This window comes from Zosterops lateralis, assembly GCF_965231275.1.
Source record: "Zosterops lateralis genome assembly, chromosome: Z".
NCBI classification, from domain to species: Eukaryota; Metazoa; Chordata; class Aves; order Passeriformes; family Zosteropidae; genus Zosterops; species Zosterops lateralis.
This window is the reverse complement of record NC_139800.1, coordinates 75,540,493-75,565,158: the sequence shown is the minus strand read 5'-3', so window position 1 is coordinate 75,565,158 and position 24,666 is coordinate 75,540,493. Positions and strand designations below refer to the sequence as shown.

The following is a 24,666-nucleotide window of genomic DNA, read 5'->3' as shown; positions in this document are numbered from 1 at the left end:
AATTTGGTGGCTAATTGGAAATTAAACCTTTGGGTTTTCCACATTTTCTGATAGACTGACCTTGCTGAAGGAGGTCAGGATGGTATCATGTGTTGTGGCAGAGACTTCCACAGATGAAAGGTCCACGTGGAAGGATCGTTCCTTGTTTCAAACAGTGTCTTTGAAAGCTTTGTGAGCAGCTTTTACTGAGCCTTTTTCAGGCAAAACTTATGCATGGCATTAGTGAAACTTGCATTAAATAAAGTTAACAAACAATAGGCATTTTTAATAGATGTCTTTTATGTAATTTTCCATGTCTTCCCAAGTAAAATGGGGGGAAAAACTAATCAAACTACATTTCTGATTTTAATAGGTGAGATGCCACAACACAGAGTGAACTCTTCCCTAGTGTGCACCACTCACATTTAGGGTTATTTTAAAGATGTTACAGCTGCATATTCAAGTTGAAAAGATGGGTAATACTTCTCTCCATAGAGAAATTCCACAAAACTTATTTCAGTCTTTTTGATAATTACAAGATATGGGAGATGACCCTTTCTCCTTCTTCCACTCCCTCAAACTTTGGATATTAATGTGTCTTCACCCAGGTTTGCATGGTTATAGCTCAGCTGGCACTGGTTGGTATGTATGGCTGAGCTATTCTTCCTTTAACATGGCAAAACCCACAGTTTTCAGTTGTTTGTCCCAGACCAGGCAGAACAAATATGTTCAGAGCTCCTGTATATCCTGTATGGCATCCCCATTGCTGAAGAAACACAGTGGTTCATTACAGATCCTTTATTCTCACTGAATTGATGAGGGTGCCTGTTTATTGAAAGAGTCCTTTTATGATTAACGGCTTGCTGTCTCAACTCTGGAGGTGACAACTTGCTGGCTAGATTTTTCATATTAGCTGCATATTTCACAGAATCCCAGGATATTTGGGGTTGGAAGGGATGTCTGGAACTCCCCCAGCTCAAGCCCCTGCCCAGGCAGGTCCTCTGGAGCAGTGACACAGGAACGTGTCCAGCTGGGCTGGGATGTCTCCAGGCAGGGACACTCCAGGCCCTCCCTGGGCAGCTCTTCCAGGGCTCTGCCCCTCCATGGACACAAGTTCTTCCTCCTGCTGGGCTGCAACTTGCTGGCCTTTATTTGATGGCCATTGCTCCTCATCCTGGCCCTGCCCCACTGAACAGAGCCTGGCCCCATCCTCTGGCAGCCCTTGGAGATGTTTGTATGGATTGATGGGATCCCCTCTGAGCCTTCCCTTCTCCAGCCTGACCAGCCCAGCTCCCGCAGTCCCTGCCCAGCACAGAGATGCTCCAGACTCCTTCTCAACATTGTGGCCCTCTGGAAATAATTAGCATGTAGATTATTCCACATATTCCTCTATTCTCTGCATGACAAATTTATTACTTCCCTTTGAACTGGAGAACTGTAAGGTATTTCTTATTCTTATTAAAGATGTATTCAAGTTTACCGGAGCAAAGCCTCAGTGTAAGTTTCTTGTACAGTTGAAATAACTCATTCTTTCTTTGTGTCCCAGTTCAGGCTTGGATCTCTGAAGCTGCAAGAAGTCCCAAGCCCAGCAGAGGTGATCAAGGAACTCATTGGTTACTGCCTGGACAACCTAGGAAAGCTGCAGGCCAACACTGAACATCTGCAGAGGGAAAATGAAAGGCTTTTCAGCAACTGGAGAGATGTGGAGAAGAGGTGAGTTCCCAGGTGGATTCACAGGTGACACCTGAGAAGCTCAGCAGCAGTGGACAGAAATTTTTATGCATTTGAGACATGTTTTGACCCCAGTTATCCACAGCCCATGTTGTTGTGGTTCTCCTCTCTTTGACAAAGGTGCAACTGATACTAAAAATTTACAATTAAAGGTGGTTTTAGCTTATGAGTTAGGAAAAAAAAAAACCCAAACACCTCAAAATCTGTGGAATTGGCTTCACTTCCTTTAGGAAGCCTTTTCATTAATATTATTTCCTGTAATTCTTAGGACTGGCAGTGTAAATTATATACATTATTGAGTGGGGAATCAATTGCTGTTCCTTTCATCTATTTTCTTTGTTGAAGAAGCCAGAATTGAAAAATGAGAGCAGTATTATAGGAAAAAAGTACCATTATTTTTCAAGAGATTTTTGTAATTGCTGTTGCATTTATGATCTGAATTGTCTATCACTCAGTAGTGAAATAATCTATGCTTGTTTCAGTGAGCACAGAACTCTTAGCACAGAGCAGTCAGAGATTTATCTTGCTTTTCTGTAGCTTTACCTGAAAAAACACACAGTCTGGGAAGACCGATGAAAGAATGCAGCTAATTTGTGTTAATTTACCTTGAAAAAGACAGCCAACTTTTGGGAGGAGTTAGTTTTGTTTCCCTCTCATTAAAATGAGTAACAGTTTCTCCTGACAGTCTCCCTGACAAGCAAAGGGCCTCCCTAAGTAGTGTTTTACTGCTTAACAGTGTAATTGAACAATAGTGTATTGTATAACCCGTGTTCTGTACTGCATTACATGCTGATGTGTAAGAGGCATTAGTGCTTGTATCATTTTCCATGGTGGGGTGGCACTTTTACAGAGTAACCCCGAAGTAAAGGGAGGAAAAAGAAAGATCAGGGCTGTGTGATTGTTCTCAGTGCAAGCTGGTGGATTTCTTCTGCATGTTTATAGTTCTGAGTAGATGAAAAATATTTTTTCAAAATATACACTAAAGGTTTTATGGCCACCAGTCTTTGGCCATGTCTGTTAAATGCAGAATAAAAATAATACAAAAATCATTTTCATTCAAGAAGTATTGGGGTTTTTGGTTTGTTTTCTTGGGGGGGAGGTTTTTTGTTTGTTTTTTTGAGATTTGGTTTGGTGTGATGTTTTTTTAAAATTCTTTGTGCCGCAGCCCAGTTCTACCCTGCTGCCTCCCTTTGCTGCTTTGGCTACAAACACTGAGAGTTGCCCTGAGCTGAACAAAGCTGTGCCTGTCTTTGTTCAGGAGGCAGGATTTCAGGATTTACATCCTGCACCACTCACGGTGCTGAGTGGTGAAACATCAAATAGGGAGCACGTGGTGTGGAGAATTGCGCTCCTGCCTCACGCCAGCCCCACAGCCCCTGCATCTGCCTCTGCTCACAGCCTCTCTCCTCAGGACTTCATTAGAATGAAAACATAGCAGGCAGGCTTCTGAGAGCTGCCTTTGTGCCCCCTAGTCATGGGGCACTAGGTGGAATTATTCAATCATCCCATTTCCATCTCCCTGTTGAAATTTTCTTCACCATCAGAGGTTTTGGTGAGCAAGTGGCTGCCGGGGGTTGTGTGTGTGTGTCTGTGTGCACACCTCAGGGATGGATGAGTTGAAATGTCAGAGCAGAATAGCTGTTCTCTTTATTTCATATAAAATAAAGTTCAAGGCTGATTTTTTCCAGGCCAGGTTGGACAGGGCTTGGAGCAACCTGGGACAGTGGAAGGAGTCCCTGCCCATGGCAGGGGGTGGAACTGGCTGGGTTTTAAGGCCCCCTCCAACCCAAACCAATCTGTGATTCCATGACAATGGGGGTGGCAAATTTTAAGTAATAATGACCCATAGCAAAATAATTCTTTGAACAATAAAAATCCAGTTTCTGGTTTGGGCATGGGGTATGTTATCGGGCATCTAAAATTTGTGTAGACAAGCCAAATTCAAAATAGCTGCCAATTTATGTTGTGGTCAGCTGCAGTGACAGTATATTTAAACCACAAGCAGATTATAAAAATGCAAGCTAGGTGCTTTGAGCTTGAAACTGAGTCTTCAGCATTAGCTCATCAACATTCCATGCCATTGCCAGTGCTGGGGGAAGGGTGAATCTGAAATGCAAGGGAGCGGTGCCACGAGATCCAGGAATTATTTTAGAGCACTGAGAACAGGGATGAATACCAGAGATTCTGAACTCTTTCCTTCATTGTGCTGGATTGTGAAGGTTGCCACTAATAATTATAGAAATGCCTTCAAGTTTCATAGCTCATGTTCACCTCTGTAGAGCATGTGATTGCTCTGTGTTGGGTCAGCGCTTGAAATCTTGGTTTTTATTATTAATTTCTCAGTTTATTGTTTGTCATAGTCCCTAGCAGTGGCTGGTTTCAGTGGGCTGTGCAGGATTTTTGGATCCTGTCACCTTGAATGCATTTTGGCACATGAAAAACATTGCAGAGAGATCTGAGGATGCACAAATTGGGAAGGCACCACTCCAGCAATTAACCCCCACCTGGGTTCATCGTACTGGGAGCTTGTCTGTGAGATGAGCAGCTCTTCCATTTGGGCTGGGGAGATGATGCTTGAGGGGCACAGGGCACACACAGGCAACAGCACATGAGGAATGGCAATTAAAGTCTGTGCTTACAGCCGCTGAGGTATTGGAATGAGACCCAGCCAGCTCTGCTCTGTGCTCATGTAGCTCAGCTGGTGAATGCCTCAGTGGATCCTGGAGGCTCCAGAGAGCCACCCCACCTGCACAGTTAATGCATCTCTGTCCCCAAGAACGTTGCATTTTACCAGTCTCTTTTAAAGTATCAGATATGCCATGTAACAGTGTATTTTAAAGGCTCATAAATTCCAAGCACAGCGTTAATGTGCTGCTTTTGTGATGTTCAGTGCTTTTACATTGAGTGTTTTGCCAGATTAATGCCATTCTGTGTCTGAAGAATGTATTTGGATGTGGATAGCTTTGAATAATGGGGAAAAAAATAAAAAAAAGGTGTTCACGTAAATGAAAACAATCATATTGATTAACTGATGCCATACTACTAATTGGTTTTGCCCAGAGGGAAGAGTTAATATTCTAATTCTAATATTCTAGATGCTAATTTTTTTTCTCCAGAGACTGAATAAATTGGCTAGTCTTGCAGTAGGTTTCTACACTGTACTGCTCACAGTCCAGGCAGGATCAGCTGTACTTCACTGGGAAGTACAGTTTCCATTTACGTGGGTTTTCATCATAGGATGTCTTTGCAGCTCTCAAAGGCCCCACTGAAGTTATCCTAAATGGCACTTTTTTGGCCAGGTCAGCCACGTTTCTCAATATTTGAAGCACCCTCAACTGCTCCAACACAAACCAGTACCTTGGCAGAGAGCAACCACTTTCCCTGGTTTATGTGTGGGAGAGGGGATTATTCTACAGGATTTGATACAGACAAGATTAGCATATTTTAGACAAAATCCTTTTTTCCCCCCATTTTTATCCATACAGAAATAATTAGTGTCAAGCATGTCCAGCCTCTTCTGGGCCCTGCATTAGGGTTTATGATTCTTTGTGAATTGTCTATTTATTCCCCACTAAACAGTTAACTTCTCTTTTGTAGGTGGAAAGTCTCCTGGTAGTTGATTAGTACCTATGATCTTTCATTTAGGAATTATTGAACTGATCTATATGGTAATGATGTTCTGCTATTTGCATTTAAATTAGATGAATTATTTATCAACTATCAAGCATATCCCTAAAGCACTGAACAGTAGGCTTAATACTTTATGAGTTTTTGGGGGGTTTTTTGTTATTGTCTTGCTTCCTATATCATATATGGTTTTGATCTGTGAACAAAATAATTAGTATTTATGTGGGAAGTCTGTTGAAATCTCTTGCCTTATAAATTAATATTTTCAAAGTCTATTACATATCTGGGTTTAATAGCATAATAAGCCTTCTAAACTTTCTTACAGCCTTGCACAGGCTGGTGAAAAAATGTTTTTAACTTATGACTATTTACTATGCTTACCATGATCAGTGAGATTATTGAGATGTTTATTTACATCTTGTGTACACAGCTAATAAAATGTTTGTGGTTCAACCCAAGGACTGAAAGGTTATGAAATATAAGAATTAAATACAGAATTACATTTGCCACAAATCACTTGATTTGTTGTGCTCAGGTTTGCTTGTATTCTAGTTTTGCTTATGAGACTTTATGCATCCATATTCTTAATTTAATACTTCCATTGTGCTTGATTTTACTGACATTCATCTACCCACAGATGCATACTAAAATGTTTTAAAAGCCTGAATTATATTTTTCTCTGAAGATATTAAGAGTTTCTGAACATTTTTATATTTTGGAGTTTTCTTTTTATCTTCAAATATATTTTACACCAGTGTGTGGTCTAGATTTGAGACCTGTCAACATTAATCATATCTCTTTATGATCTCATTATGTGTATCCTGCTAAGGTATGCCCATTGTTGTGATTCAACATTGAAAATAAAGAGCATTTAAATTTTAGAAGAACTATTAAAATTTTTTAATAGTTATTTTTAAATAGTTCTTTTAAAAAAATAACTATTTAAATTTTACTTGTCTCAGATGGAGGTGTGAAGAACCTACCAAAAAAACAAAACAAAACAAAAAACAAACAAACAAACAAACAAACAAAAACAAACAAACAAAACCCCAAAACCCAAAAAAACCAAAACCAAACAAACACCCAAAACAAAACAACAACAACAACAACAAAAACCAACGAACCAAAAAAAACCCCATAAAAAACCCAAAAACCAAAAAGGCATGAAGAGAAAGGTTCACATCTGGGAACTTTTCCCTTTTGGAAATAGAGTTCATTGCACTTCTCTGTGGAAAAACAACAACAAAAATCTTACTCTGACCTGTTTCAGACACAAGGTGCTGGACCAGTTGTGTGTGGTTTGGAGTGGGGAATCTTGGCTGGCCTCACAGCAGAATTGTCATCTAGGAAGCAGAAGAATTGGTGTAACAGTTAATTTTGTGTTGCAGGCTGGAAAAATGTGTGGAAGCTAAAGAGGAGCTGGAGGCAGACCTTTACAGCAGGTTTGTTTTGGTGCTGAATGAAAAGAAGGCCAAGATAAGAAACTTGCAGAAGTTGTTGAGTGAAGCTAAAGAATCTGCAGTGGATGCCAAATGTGCAAGGTATTTAATTTCCCTGGGTTTCTTGGTGTGGTACCTGGTGCATATTTGAATTTAGCTTAGTTCAGTTTCCATTTCCTTGGCCCTGAAAATGAGTGATAGTTCTTCCTGGTTGAGTGCTGGGTTATCCAAACCAATCCTGGAAGTCATGGAATAGGAGGATTCTTTCTGGCATCCTTGCAAGCAGCAGCATATTGCTGTGGGTGCTGTAGCCAAGAAGTGAGTGTTTGATGGATCTGTCCTGTTTTCTGCTGTGCTGCAGTTGATTTTCCAATCAGATAATCTCCCCGCCCTTTCCGTAAGTGGTAATTCTGTACATATTCTCCCTGAATTATTTAATTCCTTTGAGAAACAAAAATGTCTTAATTTCTTTCCCTTTCTTTTGATGTTTTTAGGGATAGTATAACTACTACTGAGATGGCCATAAAGAGAGAAAACGACTATGATGCCAGCACTGATGAGGAAAGTGAAAATCCAGCACGGGCCTCGTTGCCATCAGGTAAGACAAGAAAGCATTGTCTTTGTGTTAGATCACAGACAGGCTTTGTGCGAATAAACCTTAAGGAAGGCAAAATACTACCTGACAGATTGCTCTGTGACAAGCCAGCCAGCAAGCCTTAAAAATACCTCTCCTGAAGCAGAGTACAATACTGGCATTTTCAAATTAGAGAGGGGAGGTTTAAAAGCATGCTGCACGAGTGAAGGCACTGTCATTTCTTGCAAAGTGACAAATTACACACTTTGTGGAACTAATGACAGTCTAACAGTATCTGAACCATCAACAATTCCCTTTTAAATTCTAGGAATCATGATGTGTGTGCCATGATTGATAAAGTGTAAAAGGTAGCTCCTGACAGTTTCAATAGTGTTTAAAAAGGGGAAAGAGAGGAGATTTAACAGCTATAAAAAGAGCTGTGTGCATAAATGGAATGAAAATGTATTTATAGCAGAATCCACTCTAATTTGTCAGAAATTTTTGGCCTTGTGAAGATGCTCATGAAACTTAATCTGATGAATTTTTCCAGGACTAGGGCCTTGTAAAGTGTGTGGGATGCAGTAATGGCCCATTATACAGTGCAAGATATTTAACTGTGAATCAGGATTTTGGCATGTGTGTGATAAACTAGTGGGAATATATGGGGCAAATGCTCTCAAAGTTTTAAAACTGCATTGATAGTTATAATATGGTTATATATATGTACAGATATATACACCTATGATAATACATACATAATACACGTAGGTAAAAATGTGGTAATACATACCATAATACATATTTGTAAAAATACGTACATGAACTTCTCTTCAGGTCTGCAAAGATTGTTATGGGTTCTCTCACTGGGGTTTTTATTTCCATTACAGGTAAAGATAATCCAGACAACAATGTGTTCCCGTAAAACAGCAATTTTCTGTGCACATTGGGAACAGGAAGTGTTCAGGATCTTGTTGCCAGTGGCAAACAGCTTTGTCACTCATGTGGGTCTGTTTGCTGAGGAATTTCTGGCTTTATACAAAGTAGGCAGAGCCTCAGACAAGTGGAGGAAATTGTGATTGCAGAAAGAAATAATTTAATGTTGCACTGTCAGAAGTCTTTGTTGTCAGGTGATAATTAGTCAGTTCTGGTAACATGATGAGAAATACTTTGTTTTGTGAAAAGGCAAGGAAACGTAGAAGGTGTGGAGTCTTCTTCTAAATTCAGTGAGGCCTAACTAGCTCAATGAGAGTTTTGAGCCAGTGATATGTATTTAATAATGAAAACAACACCCACTGCCCTGCTCAGGCAATCATGGGGGCCTGGACTGATCAGTGCTACAGGAAAATACACCAACTGTGTTTTTATTTGAGGTGCAAACAAAAGACATACTTTCTTTTGCCTTTGAGGAATGCAATCCTCAGGGTTTTGGTACTGACTGGAAGAGTTCAGATGCAAAAGTTTCAGATAACATGAAGACCATAACGTTAATGCTTTGGGTAACACACTTGAGTTTTTCAAGGCAATGGCACTGTTGAACTCTGTCAGTGTGTATCTCTGGGGTCAGCTGGTGCTCTTCCTGTGTGCACAGCTTTCTCTTTCAGTGAACATTGGGAAAGCAGAGGTGGGTACTGAATATCTGAAGTCTGTCCTAGAATTTTCACACTCAAAAAGAGGCAGACCATGTCTTTATGGAGAAAATAGTGATTCAGGGATGGGTGGGATGAGTGGATAATGAAGCCCAAAGCTATGTGATGCATTAAGGACTGTAAGACATAAAAAATAAAACAGATAATATTTGGGGTTTTTTTCCTGTTAATCTTAGTTTTCCTATGTCCTGGTCCATCATTTTATTTCTTTTCCATTTGGACTTGAATTTTCATTGCTGGAGTCAATGAAAATTAGAAGATCACTGAGGTAGTTTTAGTAGATGTTGGTAAAACCCACAATCAAGAGAGAAGATCGTAATTAAAAACTTCTTTGAAGGAAAATGAAGGCAGGTGTGTGTGTATGCACACATAGATGCACAGAAAAAATGCATTTGTATTTGTGAATGTCCAAATAATTCACTATTAATTGAAAAAGCAGCAATGCTCAGCAGGTGTTTGGGTTCTTTTTGGGAGGGGAAAACTTGAGGTGGTTCCATCACAACATAAATGTTTTAGCAACTGATGGGGATGAAATCCAGACATTGCAAAATCAGGAAAAAAAAATAAATCAGGATTTGTTAAACTGTAGAGTTTAAAACTCTCTGAAGGTTTTTCTTAACCACCAGTAATTGATCTTCTCCCTGAATTTTTGGGGCACTCAAATGCCAGGGTATTTAAGTGGATATGGAAGAAAAACCTACTGATGTTTATTAAAAGAAAATTGAATTACCTATTTAGTTACCAACCTGGTGTTGATCTGATGCAAATATTGTACACAAGACCCAATGAAGAAAAATATTCAGAGAATTACGAGAATTAGTAAGAATGATTAATTGCAGTCTTTGTAAAGGGCAGAATCTGGAGCCTAAAAGTTTACCTAAAAATTCCTCTTTTTTGGCATTTCCAGTATTATTTGTAGATTTGACTTATGGTTTGCTTCCTCACAACAGTTTCTGCTTCATAGCTTAAAGCAAAGATCAGCTGAAACATGGTAGTTTTTGTCTTGCCTACACACTGATACACTTAATGCTTTGTATTGTGAAGGAAGAAATGAAAATTGAATTATTAAGTATTTCAAAATACTCAGAAAAACAGCTGATGAGAATTACCCCCCTTAGAAATAGTACAACATTTATAAATAATACATTTATAAATAATATTACATTTATAAATAATATTGTCTGTGATTCTATACAAGAGCTTTGCCTATTATGCCATGAACATGGGGGGAATTTATTGTAAATCTTGTTTAGGGCTGTGAATATGAGGTTGAGAATGGCACAAAACTCCAGCTCTCACTGCAGTTTAATAAATTCTGAAGCAGCAGCTACAGATGATGTGTCAGGTCCTTGAAATGCCTGTGTGACCTCCTTCCTGAGAGGAAGGACGAGATGAAGGAAATTCTGCTCCTGTTCTTCATGGATGGAGTGTCAGGAATGTTTCTTGGGAGCAGGACAGTGTCGGTTTTGCTTTGGCTTGTTGAGGTTTTGCTCCAGGGTTGGTGAGATTCTGTGGGTTACCAAACCCAGGTGTAGTTGTTTGCTCTACTGGCTCTTCAACAAAGTTCCCCCATCTGGAGCAAACCTGGAAATGTCACAGAAGATGTGGAGTGGGATAAGGCTGAGGTTCCCTTCATTGTGGCAGTGCCAACTGGACACAATTGTTCTTTAAGGGGAAAAAAAACAAAACCCAAACCTCAAACCTCAGAAATTGCCAGCCTGTGTTTCTCTTCGCCCATAGGAGTGAGTGGGTGACTCAGCATGATGCCACCACACTGATGCAAGATGTTTCTGTCATTTTAGGATACAGAAACACTTATTCTGGTTAAGGACAACCCAGATGTTACTGATTCCTCTTTCTTCCCCTCTGCACTGAATTTTACTGGTTTTGTTTACTCCAGCTACTGAGCCCTTCCTCCTAGGCACCCTGAAATGACAATGTCAGACTGATAAATCATAATTCGATGTTGAGGTTGGAAATAATGGCTTTGTCCTGTAAATCAACTCCCTTTATTAACTGAAAAATGTTTTAGTGGTCCACATGTCAGGAGGTTTTTAAAACATGAGCAAGGATGGGATAAATGTTCCCTCTCTACTGCCTTCCCAGGAGCTTGAAAAGTAGATGGAGGGTGATAGTTTCCAGTTTCACAGTGCCTGGGAAGAGACCGGAAAAGAGAATATTATTCCTTCTGCCAGGTACATGACAAAACTGCAGGAAAAGATTTAGTTATTGCAATGCATTTTAGATATGAAGGATAACATAGCAGGTGGGATGTAGGCAATGGAAGGAGTTGGTTTATGATTTATTGTTGTTATTTTCAGTTATAAATGCTATTATATGTGTTTGCCTTTGGACAAAACAAGGCTGCTGGGCACCAATTTACAGTCAGCTTGCATCCTGTTTTATTTTCTCTTGTCCTTAAATTCTTTAGTTATATTTCACATTATAATTGGTAGAAGTTACCTCTCCTTAGGGTAAGGAGGGATGTCATGATCTGCCCTGTTGGATCGAATAAAATTTTACGATACATGTTTCTTGCTGAGGTGTGCGGAAATATTCCATATTTCCCCAGACATTCAATGCCCACACTTTTCTACATGTTTGATGACAAGGACAGATTCAGAATTGGTTGTATTAGGCTCTCTGCAGAGCCCACAGTAAATAAGAGCAAGAACCTTGCCATCTTCCACTGCCTCACCATGCAAATGTTCTCACCCCCTCCATTCAAGCTCCTGCCTTGGGGATTGTTTGTTGTGCCCTCAGGACTTTGTAGCCCTTTAAATTTAATTAGCTCTCCTGTGTAGTCCAATCCACTGATGGCTTGGTGCTGCTGGTTAATAAGCTTTGATCAAAGTTAATAATAATAAAAAAAGCCTGTTGTAACAGCGCCCGGCTGTGCCGTGCAGTTAAAGTTCCATCTGTGAAGGCTTCTCTTTTAAAAGTCTGTTTTTAAGGAGTTTTAGTACTTAGCCATTTTAATTTACCTCGGGTTTAAATTATTTCTGTTTTTGTCAGGCTGTAATTGAAAATGGTTCATCCCAAGGAATAATCTCATTTCCCTTTCCTTTAAAGCTGTAGATACTTTTTTTCCTTCCCCCTGAAACTTGATTTTTTTCCCCCACAACCTGATGGTTTTATGCCTCTAAAATATTTGTGGTAGCCAAATTGGTTTCCCTCTGTGTTATACCAGATGCCATAGTCAAAATGCATTTACAGTACAAGTATCAAGATGTTCCATGCCCCTTTAAAAATCCTTTTGTGACTATTGCACTGAGGGATTTACAGCATTACTTTGACATTTTTCTGTGAACATTGTCAAAATTGCTTATATCTCTGCATCTTTTCTACACAGCTTCTTATTGTTCCTGCTTCAGCATATAAAGTGATGCAGTTGAACGTGGTTGCCCCAAAATGAGTCATTATTCAGTTAAATTATGTAACTAACAGGGCCAGATTTATGTCTTGCTAAAACTGTTGAATATTTGGTGATTGATCAAAAAACTAGAGCAGCTAGTGATCACACCGCACAGTTAGGTGCAACATTGATTGACATAAAATTTAAAAATGTTGATGTATTATCCACATACTATTAAATGTTACACATGAAAGAACTTTTATTCCCTTGGTGAGTTGTAAAATCTTTTCAAGTGCAATTTAATTTCTGCATAAATCATCAAATTAACTGCCTTCATTATATTTAAGTTAAATTGTAAGACCCTTATTTTAGAATCATTTTCAGACCAAGCTGGTGATTCCAAGCTTGATGCACACCTATGAATCCAGTGTTGTTTTTTTTCTCCTCAACTGAAAAGAAAAGGATAATTTCAACAGTTCAGCAATGTGCACTTTGAACAGAGGTAGAATTGTATTTTTTTTTTTTTTTTGGGGGGCGGGGGAGGTGTCAATATGTTCATGCAAAGGAGAATAAATGACTTCCAAGTTCAAATTCTTAAGTAAATACATCAAAATTAAATCGATTAATGAAGCAGCATCTTCATAAATGTTATCTCCTTCCATGAATAATCGTTTCCCAAGCCTATTTTGGCACCTGTTGGTAGTGAATTTAACTGCCCAGTTGTGAAACTGCAACATCAGTGGTGCTGGAGCTGTGCCACCGCAGCCCTGCTCTGCCTCATCCTCCTCTAATCCACAGCTGAAGAGCCACTGCTTATCAGGTGAGCAGGAAACTCCTGCCAGCCAGCAGCAAGCTGCCAGGGGCAGTCCCCATTCCAGCTTTTGTTTCTCCTTTAATCCACATCCCCTGCATTTGTTTAGCACCCAGGTTAATGGTCCTTTTGGGATCTGGTGCAATTAAAGGACCTGTCGGGGACTATTTTTATTACACCGAATTATTCTTCAGTACTTCTTCAGTCCACAGGACTGACTGAATTCAGTGCACAGTGAAATGCAAGCCTGCCCAGGAAACCTCTGTCATACAATTTCATTTTGAACTTTATCCTCCTACTATCCCAGGCTGCTCCAAGCCTTGTCCAGCCTGGTCTTGGGCATTGCCAGGGATCCAGGAGCAGCCACAGCTTCTCTGGGCACCCCATGCCAGGGCCTCCCCACCCTCCCAGTGGGATATTCCTTCCTAAGATCCCATCCATCCCTGTCCTCTGGCAGTTGTAATTCAGACAGGAAGAAACAGTATCAAAAAAATTTAGGTATATTTCATGATATACTGAAAACAAGATAATTGACATGCAGAAAACACATTGCATTTGCATTCCCGTCTTGAAAACATGTCTGTACTTTAGAAGAGTTGACATTTGGTTTAGCACTGTTGGCTCTTGGGGAAGGATCCAAGGAGAAAAATTGGTTGTTGAAGAAGAAAGGTTCCTAAAAGGGTAGTGATCCTGAACGTTGGGATAAAAGCCCTTATTTTCAGCTAGAGAATGGGCTGTCTATCAGTGCCAGCCAACAAACCCTGGCTGCTGCAGGTGCTGGCACACCAGGGAGCAGAACATTTGAGCAGAGTTTGCTGTCACCTGTGGCTTTTCCACATTCTAGATAACAGCTCTTTTGATGCTGAATTGAGTATTTTGTAGGCTGCCATCTCAAACTCCACATTTCCTGTGTGTTTTGGGTGGGCTGTTGGGGAGTCAGGCAGTGGGGAGTTCCCCAGTGCTGGGTGCACACACCATTTTATTTCTTATTTGGACTGTGGCTCCCCTGGAAGGGCATTTGCTCTGGCCACCTGTGCAACACTCACTGCCATAATTATCTCAATGACTTCCCAGCTGTATTACAGTGTCTCATCTGAGCAGACAGACTATCTTGATTAAAAACTGGGTTATTCAAGATTGCACTAAGCCCTGTGGTTGTTCCCTTGATTTATTGCTTTTCCAGGTTAAGGCATACATCCCTGTTTTGAACTGAAAGTTTTCTCAGCCAGGCTGAGCCATGTGAGTCTGGTGGATCTTGGCTGGATTTGAGAGCTGGTTTTCCTCTTTGGCTATGCTTCCTGTAGCCCTTTTATTGTGTCTCTAAGCCAGTGGAAACTTGACAGGAGACAGATTTTACACCTAAGGAAACGTCAAAATCATCATACTATCTAAAATAGGAATAGAAAAACTGTTCTATTTTAATCTTTGAAACATCTTTGATTAAGAAGAAGGAAATCTCTTTGCTTCATCTAAATGTAATGAATGTAATACTCTCATAAACTTTTTTTAAAAACTTATTCTCTCCTTTTCTTCTTTACTGAACTGCTTATTTTACTGGATATTTTTATTATTCATTTCCATCTCAGGTAAAAGGTCCTAAAGTCACCTTCCTATATGTCCATAAGCTTTTATTCTGAAAGTGGCACATAGATCAATCTAAAAGACGCTGAGAGTGAGGTGATATAATTGTACTAGAAAAATTTACTTTACTGAGTGAAAACCCTAAATGATGGCACTAAACTGATAGACGAATTCCGCATAAATCACTTGGCATGTTGCCAGACTTCCTGGAAAACAGGTTTGGTTGGTTGGTTTTTTGTCCATCATTGTATTGGAAGTCTGAGAAGTTCCTTTTCATCTTTAGGATGAAAGGCTCTTCTCAAGGACCCTTTTTCCTCAATATCCATGATGCAGCATACATCACATGTGCAAATTTCATGCAGAATATTAGAAACTTGTGAAGCTTGGAAGAGGAAAAACGGCTTCAAAATAATCCAGACACAATAGGCAAATGATCTCAGTTGTTATTACTTCAGATTTTGTCATGCATTTTGCTGTAGTCTGGTTGGTTTTGATGATTAACCTGAACTTGCTGGTTTATGTACAGCAGACCAGGTGGTCTTATAAAGGAGCTCTCAGTTACACACCCTGTGCAGAGACAGGTCAAATCCAAAGTTACACACTAAAGCAAACTTTCCCATATGGGATCTGATAAGAGGGGAGATGTTGTCAAAAGTGGAGCTGTCAGCAGCATCTTATGAGTTTGTGGCTTTTGGGTTTATTTTTTTTTACTTACTATATAAATTAAAAGCAGTAAAAGATGTAATGCCAAAGCAAAAATATTATAAAGTCTGGTTTTTTTTTTTTTTTTTTTTAATTGGGTGGAGAGAGAACCCAACATTTTGAAACACAGAGAGTATTTCCTCGTGCATACAAGTACCTCATTTATTTACATTTTTTTATATACGATTAATTTTACTCTGTTAGGACACACAAAACATGACATCTGCTAAACTTCCAGAGAGAATAAAATTCAGAGGTTCAGAACTTTACATTTATATTTAGGAAAAGAGGTGCAAAACCCACTCTGGACATCCTGAGTATGACTCTCCTCTCTTAGAAACTAAATATCTAACTTTGTTTTAAGAAGGTAGATTTAAATAAAAAGATGCTCACAGATGGATTCATCTTCCTGCAGTTCCCATCTCTATTTCACTAATCTTTACTTATCTTTGCTCCTGTTCCTGTGAGTTAATAGGTGTAATTGTGATCACCTGGGACTAATCACTGAAATCATTGGGCCCTCTTTTAAATTCTTCCCAAATTAAAACTTTTCCAGGTGTCCCTGGTAGTCAAGGTACCCCTGTAGTCAAGCCAAAAAACCTTTTCTTCCCTTGTAGCTTATAAAAATGTCAGTAATAACTAATTTGTAACTCATTACCAATTCTGTCAGTATGTAAAAAGGCACAATATCACTCTTCATGCAAACAGAAATTTGGACACTCTGTGAGCAGTTCAGAACATGCTGTTCTAGAAATCTGGATATCTAAATATAAATTGAGTGACCATCTTTAATTGTCTTTTTTTTTTTTTTTCTAGAGTATGGGATAAAATTTAGACCTTATTGTGTAGATATCAATTGAGTCCAAATTTGGTGTAATTAAAATGAAACAAAAAAAGATAAATTACCACACATGGCAGTATTTTTGAATACACTAAGAATATAGTATGTGTTGAATAAAAATAATTAATCCATGATGGTTTTTCTTAGCCTCTTTTAACCAAGTAACTGCCTCAATCATTTGAAAGCCACAATCAAAATAAATTAGTCTTCAGTGTTGGTGTGCATGGCAGAAAACCAGTTTACTATGCCTATGTCAAATGACTCCCACTTCACTGCCAGGGCATTGTTTTGTTCACTTTGACAGCAGACTTGTTTTGGTTTTTTTTGTAATAAGGACATAAAACTTCGTCAACACAGAAGTGAATATGCAGCTCTTTGGTAACTGTGCTGATAGCTAAAAATCTCAGCTTTCAAGAGTGACTGAAGTAATTTCCATTATTTAATGGGTTAATCCAAAAGTAGCTTGGAAAGAAATTGAATGTAACCAGTTCAGGCAAGACCAAAAGTCTTAAATTTTTGTCTCTGTAATGAACCCGTTTGTTTCAGTTGGAGAAATAAACTCAGCTCGTAGGAGAACACCTTGGATCAGGGCTTTGTCTCAGCTGAGACTGGATCTTCCAGGTGTGCTCACCTGGCTGCAGTGTTGTCCCTGCTTATACAAGTCCCAGATTTCCCTCTGCTGATCCTGCAACTGTCTCCAGTTCCATACAGGAAAAGCAGGGCTCATTTGGGTAAGCCATACTGTGAGCTGTTGTCTCAGTCAGGAAAAAAAACCAGCTCTTTAATCTATAGCCAGGTGTTGGATTCTCACAAGGATACTCATTACCTGGGTTCCTGGGAGAGAAGGGTCAGGTCAGGAGTATCTGATTGCCAGCAATTTCCTTAAGACCCTTCCTGGTTAACCTGTCTGTAATCCCCAGGGGTTCTTTCAGGGGGTGATGTTGGCATTCTGGCACTCTTCAGTGGGTTATTTGAATTTTGTCCCACCATCTCCACGTGGTGTGAATGCACCTCATCTGCTGAAAGCTTCAAAGTAATTAAAAAAATAATAAATAAAATAAAGCTGTTGTATATTCCCTGCTTGATTGTTTACTTCATTGCACCTCAACAAATATTAACCTCTCTAGTTAGGCATGAAATTTGGTGCTTAGTGCTTTGGGAGCAGTATCATTAACTAAATGGCTCACTAATAGCTCATTGCTTGTGCAGGAAGCTTCAAAACATTTTGGGTGCAATCTTTGAATTCTAGCAAGACTTGGAGAATTTTGATGAAGGTGAAATTTTCTTTTGTTTTTGGTGGGTTTGGTGTTTGCTTTGTTTTGTTCAAGAGGTGAGGAGAAGAAAGCAAAAGACGGTCACTTCCATGGGGCTGCCATATGGCCCAGGGGACAAGAAAGGAATTTGTGATAATATTTGGGACACATCTCTGCAAAGTGAGGCAGTGGCTTTTTGCATCATTGATCAGTTTATGAGTAAGGGGAATGAGAATGAATCAGGTGCTAAAATGTGTGTGTTTGTGTTGGAAACAGCATACAGGGTATTACCTGACAGAGCTCTTAACATCTACATGGGGTGCAGTAAGCAACCTTGGGGAAGTTTCCTGGAAATGTTGATTTTTCCAAAGCGATTTCATGTTGTGAACCCCTGAATTTCCTCTGTTAGGTAAGACACTTTGTCCTTGGTTACCAAGTGTTTTCCATACATGGAAGACTTGCAGTGTTTTTTGGTTGGGATTTGCAGAAACACTCCCTTGCTGTGAGAAGGAGGAGACATATAGGATGTGCAAAATGACAAGGGTATTTGGTAGTAAATAATTTTCTTGGCCAATCTGTAAAGCTCCCACAAAATCCATGAGACAGGGTTGTGTGTAGATCACACAGACTGGTTTGTGTTGGAAGAGACCTTGAGGATCACCCAGCCCCACCCCTGCCATTGGCAGGGACACCTTCCACTGCCTCAGACTCCTCCAAGCCCCAGTGTCCAGCCTGGCCTTGGGCACTGCCAGGGATCCAGGGGCAGCCACAGCTTCTGTGCCAGGGCCTCCCCACCCTCCCAGCACCAATGGTTTTCACCTGGCTGCTTTTCTTGGTGTGATTTGCTTATGAAGCAGTTAATTTTTTGTTTAGTCCTTGTGCTAAACAGATCTACTTAACAAAGCCTTTCCTTTGACCTGAATCACCTCCTCTCCATTTGCTGTGTGACACTGCCTGCTTGCCATCAGTTTCCATCTGTATCCAGAGGTGAATCCTCGTCCTAATTCCAGCACTGCTCCTCGGTTCAATTAGCACTAAGAGCACTGGGTTCATTACCTGTCCTTCGCAAAGTCTGTCCCTTCTTCAGCCCTGTTTGCACTGTTTGCAGCCTGCCTGAAGACAGAGTTTCGTGATTCCCTCACTTGACAACAACAAATCTGAGTCACAATTCCCAGCCACAATTCCAAGGTGCGCTGAATAAACTTCCCCACAGAACACTGCTGCCTGTTTGTGTGGCTGCTGCCTGCAAAAGGAGCCTTTATGCAGCAGATTCAAAACATGTTGATGCTCCAGTGGAAGCTGCTTGTAAATGGCACCTGATTTGATTTCAGTTCTATTGGGCAAAAAGGTCAATTCCAATATCGTCACCTACCTTGATTGTTAAAGGAAAAGAAAATTTGGAGATTGATGTGAAATGCAGATGGACTTCTAGGTTAAATGGATTTTCAATCATTTCACTACACTATCATTCATTTTTCATGTGATGTGCCCTATTTTTATTTCAGCTTGCTGTTTTTTCTGTCCCTCCCATGTTGAAAACTATTTTATTAACCAGAGAAATTTAGGAACATATTCTCCCAAGTTTCTGTAGCTTCCAAAGACATTAACAAATCACTAAGCAAGCACAAAATGCCGTCAAGATGCAGAAGAAATTTAAATACACCTCCTCTCTTCATGCCCAGGAGGGATAAGTTCCTATTGTGCACTTAGCTTAACTTTTCATCAAAGTGGAGAACAGAGAACTATTTCCTTTCTGGAACTTGTAGTTTAAACTTCCCAGAAATGATTGAGTCTTATAGCTTTTAGGGAAATGTAAAAAGTGCTTCTGCCCACCAAGGACTTGATAAAGATTTTTGGCATTTGTGACATGAATGCGTCTGTCTTTTCCTTGTGATCAGAAACGGAGGGGGGCTGTGAATGATGGAAATGTGATTTTCGATTTCCCACTTCCCTCTGCCTAAACTGATTTTTTTTTTTTTTTTTTTGAGAGAGAGAGAGAAATGAAAGTGTTGCACAGCTAGCTATCAGACTGAGCAGCTGACCTCAATTATTGCAGTCTGATGACATTGACCACATCACACCAAGGGTAAAATCAGATCTCTGCCATGAGTCCTAACATCTTAGGAGCCTTCCCCATGAGGCAGGGCAGGAATTAGAAGATCCCCAACAGACGATTTTTGAGGGCTATAAGTGCTTTCAAGCTATCCTTAAGATATTTGAATCAAGAGATTGATGTCAGTCATTTTCAGAAGGCATCAGCAAGGTCAAAACCATGATTGGCCTTTGGTTTGTGTGCCTGTATGAATGAATTATGTCACTTTCTAGGCTACTGAGCTGCTTCCCGGAGCTTTATTCTTTACTTGGTTCCAATACTTGGTTCAGGAGTTGCCAGATGAAAAAAATCTACTCTCTTTTTAGGCATATAAACATCCAAAAGCACTTTCAATATCTAAGAACCTCCTGGTTAGCTTCATAGCACAGTTGAATTTTGATAATCTGAGGAAATAATAGGCAGAAAATCACATTATGCTGGAAACGTAGTGGCACCATTCTCGCTGCACCCTGAGAGAAGGAGTGTCTTGTCCACCTCACAGAAACATGGAATTGTAGATTCATAGATTCACTCTCTAAGTGAATCTATGATTGGGGAAAACCTCAAAGATCGTTGAGTCAGATGGTGAAGCCAGCACTGCCAGATCCCTAAACACCACATCCACACATTTATTGAACACTTTCAAGGATGATTCCAACACTGCTCTAGGCAGCCTGTTCCACCACTTGTGTGAAGAAATTACTCCTAATACCCAAACTAATCTTCACCTGGTGCAACTTGAGGCCATTTCCTCTTTTCCTGTCTCTTGTGAGGGGGCAGAAGAGATCACTCCCCATACTGGACCTTTGAGTTTCGGAAAGCCAAGGAGAGGAGATGGTTTATTTAGGATAACTAAGGATGAAAGACATGCAGTCATCCTCTTGTAGGCTCTTTTATGTATTTACGTGCAGGGAAAGGCTAACTGTGCCTCTGAACTGCCATAGACACTGGAGAGCTGCACTGAGCATCCAGATAAGCCAGCACTTTCAGGAGATACTTGTATTTTATTGCTAAAAGATACTAAATAGTTTCCTAAAGCCCCAGTCCCATGAAGGATATGTCTATAGCCTACTGAGGAGAATTTTTACAGCATGAATGATGGAAAGTTCCTTAAAATAAATCACTGGTAAGTTCCCTCTGGGCAGGAGAGTGTCTGTGAGCCAGCCCCTGTGGAGTTGAAGGGAAGGGAATGGGTGCAGGAAATGAGCCTTAGTGGGGCAATGCCATATAGTTCACAGTTCCTGTCTTCTTGTGAGAGACAAGGTGTTAAATTTGTGGTACAGATTAGGGATTTTGCAGGTCTAAGGTGGGAACTATGTCTGTTTCACTCTGTGCTGCTCCTTCCTTCTGCAACAATGAGCAGTAGCAGTAAAGGACAGAACAAGTTGCATTTTCATTTAATATTTTTTCTTCATTTTTTGAAGAATAGGACATCAGACAGGAAGAAGTGGCACTGCATTTTGGTGAGATTAAGCTATTTTCCCCTTCATTCTCCTCACTGTGGCTTGCTAAAATTACTGCAGGAGAGATGTGACATTACATTTATAAACAGCAGCCGATGGCTCAGTCAGTTGTGATCCTTATCCCGGCAGCAGTGAACTAACCCTGCTGTGTATCCATGTCCTTTGTCTGGGGTAGAAAACTATAAGGGAAAGCAGCCCCCATATCTTTCCTTGCAGCAGCCTGGTGTCTGAGCTGAGCTTCTCCCAGTGGCCCAGGCTGCTGCTGTCCCCATTCAGGACAACACTGGAGTTTTCAATTCATGACTGCTTCTGGGAACAAATCATCCCCTTGTTGCTCATGGGCCTGAGGAGTTTTAAAATCCCTGTCTGGCAGACAGGAGGTGGCTTTATTTTCCTTAGATATCCTTGGATGACTAGATCAACACAGTTCTTGTTATCAGCTGGAATAGTTGTTATTAGTGAAAACAGTGTTAGAGGAAATAACAGGTATTTTTGTAGTGAGGGTTCCTGAGGGTAAATGATGAAGGCACAGAGCATTTTCCTTTTTTAAACCACCAAAACAAGAGACTCAGATGGTGAGCATGCAGGCCAGCAGCAGTCCAGGGGCCAGCAAGCTGCATGGACTGGGAGCCCATTATAAGACTTGATAATGTCCTCCCAAAACTGCCCTGGCCACACAGCTCCCTTCAGCTTTTCCAAGGCTGGGGAAGATTTGTTGTGTCACATAAAATCTCATATTCCAGAATAGGTTTGGTGTGTTAGCAGTCTAAAAATGGACATTTTAGTTGTGTTAGTGCTTTTTTTCTGCTACTTCAGGTGAATGAAAGCAGCAATGGACTTTAAGCTCTTTCATATAATTTAACAAAAAAGAACAAAGCTGCTATATGCAGGTTTTGCAAGAAAAGGAATGGCCAGGAAGGATTCTAGGTATTTCTCAGGTAATGATATTACTCAGCTGCCTTTTCAGGAAATACTATTTGAAGTGACTGCGTTCATGCCCAGCATGCAATTAGCCTTTTGCTTTGTTTTGCGCATTTCACCAGCAAGCTCTATCCCAGAATAATACTCTGAATTCTCAATTGGTGTAATTCATTATAGTTCCATTAACTTCCAGAGAGGCTGCTCTGGTTTATTCTGGCCCTGTCCCTGGCCAAAGTGTTCAGTTCTGAATATGTAATAACAGTGTTACTCATCTGAGCAGCCGCTATTCACATCAGCACTTTGTGCCTAGTCCTGGAGGTTTTAATGTGTTTTTTGTGGGTCAACAAAGAGGGTGTTGTGTGCATGGGCAAAGATTAGATGTATCTTTCTCTGCTCTTGAGCTCTGCTCTGACGTTTTTCACTCTTCTGCACAGTGTTCTCCTCCACAAGGAGTCAGACCAGACTGGCCTTCCTGGGAGGCAGGATGCCAAAATAACACCCAGTACCAGCAACCATGGGACTGAGGGCAGCACTGTGGAGCCTTCCCAGCTCCGTCTGGAGCACACAAGGAAGGGATTTTTATTTTTTTTTTTTTTTAATGTCTGATTTGGAATTCTATGTGATTACTTCTTTTACTTCTTTTCTTTTTATTTTCTTTTTTCTTTTCCTTAAGTTAGGTATACTGATATAATAATGATTAATCCATTCCAATAAAAGAAAATTGCAGGTTCTCAAACATCTTTTTAGACAAGTATTATGATGGTTGAAAACAACATTAGTTAAAGGCAAAAATTCTAGCTTTAAATAATATCAGCAGGGTTTTTTTCTAAGGATAAGGCTGTCAAATAGAGCACTACTCAGGATAGCTGGAGTACTTCTAAGATGGAACCTTTAACTTGAAAAGATATGATATCAAGATTTTTCGTTTTACATTTCTTTTTTTTTTTTTCCTGGAAAGAGTAAAAAAAAGATCAAATGAGACAATATATTCTGCTTAGAGACCCTTGTTACGGCTTTCTGTCATCCCACACATCACCTGCTTAACCTAGTGACTTTATTCTGCTTTTATTGTTAGTAAGCTTAATTCTTCAGGTTTTTGTAGCCTGCAACACCTTTTTTTTCTCTTGGTTCTCTAGAAAAAGTCGTAAAATCATTCATACTTTCCAACATCTTCAGCAAATTTCTCTGGAAATAACCCACTAACACTGTGTTTTTATGGTATTTCATCACTAGAGTTTAGCATGTGGTTTATATCACAGTGATCATCCCTTGATATTTTTTTTGAAGCAAGGTGCCAGAGGAAAAACTCTTTTCAGTCTAAACCAGTCTGTTTTGTTGTGGTGGGAAAAGGAGTGTGTGTTTACACACCCTTTGTATTTAAATCCCATTTTCTCTAAGCTTTATTTAGTTAGAGGGAGACTGTATTACTTTTTTGTAATCAAACCTTACCATTACAGTTACTGTTGTTTTGGAGAAATGTCAGGAAGTGTTTAAAATTTCCGCAGAGTCTTAATAATTTAAATGTATTTTGGTGGTAAAGGGGCATGAGAATTGCCCAGTGTAATGAATTACAAAAAACCCCATTAAATATAGAAAAGGATTTTCTTCTTGCATATAGATATTTTGAGCTTGCATGAAATATTAAACAATCATAAATTATCCCTATATATAGATACCCTTTTTTTTTAAGAATTGCTGCACATTGATGGAGGGGTAGAGGAATTGCATCAAGCTTTGCCAGTCCAGGCTGTGTTTCACCCTTCAGTAATCCCTCAGGCAGCTGAGACTCTGCATATCAGCAAAAGTTAGTAGGGAGACTCTTTATCAGAAGAAAATACCATCTTTCCTGGGCTTGGATATTTGAAGTTTGTGTTCCCAAAGTGGGTCTGGGGGTTTGGGTGATCAAACCCCTGCCATTCCCATTTTAATAAAAAATTTTCCTGGTGCCTCCTGGCCCTGGTGGCTCGCAGGGACACTGGGGAAGGATCCATGGAACATGAGCACAGCTCTGGGCGTGATCCTGTTTTTTCTCACTGAGGGCTGCAGCTTTTGCCATATGGAAAGACTATCCCAGAGTTAGTGGGTCCCAGGGGAGCAGGGCCAGTCCTGTAACGAGTCTGGCTGTGGCTCTCTCCGTCACACACACTGACCTCACCCTGCATCCTGGCTCTGCATCCCTGCTGTCTGACTGACTTGAGGCCAGCTTGTTGCTGTGGTCTTCTGCTATTCATCTCCACCACTGCCCTATAAAAAGTCCCTGAGGATGTCCCAGCTTGTCCATACCTTGCGCACCACAGGTGTTTCTGTGCTGTGGGTTACATCTCCTGAAGCTGAGATTCTTCCTGACTGTGCCCTGTCAGTGCTGGGCTTTGCTCATGGTCACAGCCCAGCCAGACCAGGAGAGCTCTGCAGATGTCCAAAGACCTGCTAAAGAGAAACAGCCCAGATCAGAGTGTAAACACAGGTCTGGGGTCCTGTCACAAGTGTTACAATCCATTCACAATGAATAATAAATGATCACTAAAAATCGTGCTGTGCATGTGTCTGTGTGAGTGTAAGAGCATCTAAATAGAAGTTGTTACAGATTAAACCAACTTCGTGGTTCTGATTGAGACCTGCTGATTGATAATTTTGTGTTCATCATATATCAA

At 40.2% G+C, this 24,666-nt stretch overlaps 1 protein-coding gene across 4 annotated transcripts in view; it reads left to right on the top strand.

Moving 5' to 3' along the window:
- XRCC4 (X-ray repair cross complementing 4) overlaps positions 1-24,666 on the top strand; it is a 139,763-nt gene that overhangs the window by 52,859 nt on the left and 62,238 nt on the right. For all 4 annotated transcript variants that reach the window (XM_083883272.1, XM_083883274.1, XM_083883275.1 and 1 more), the window contains 3 exons: positions 1,526-1,692; positions 6,726-6,878; positions 7,271-7,374. In XM_083883272.1, the coding sequence (XP_083739398.1) occupies positions 1,526-1,692; positions 6,726-6,878; positions 7,271-7,374 (424 nt within the window). The remainder of the gene's footprint in view (positions 1-1,525; positions 1,693-6,725; positions 6,879-7,270; positions 7,375-24,666) is intronic.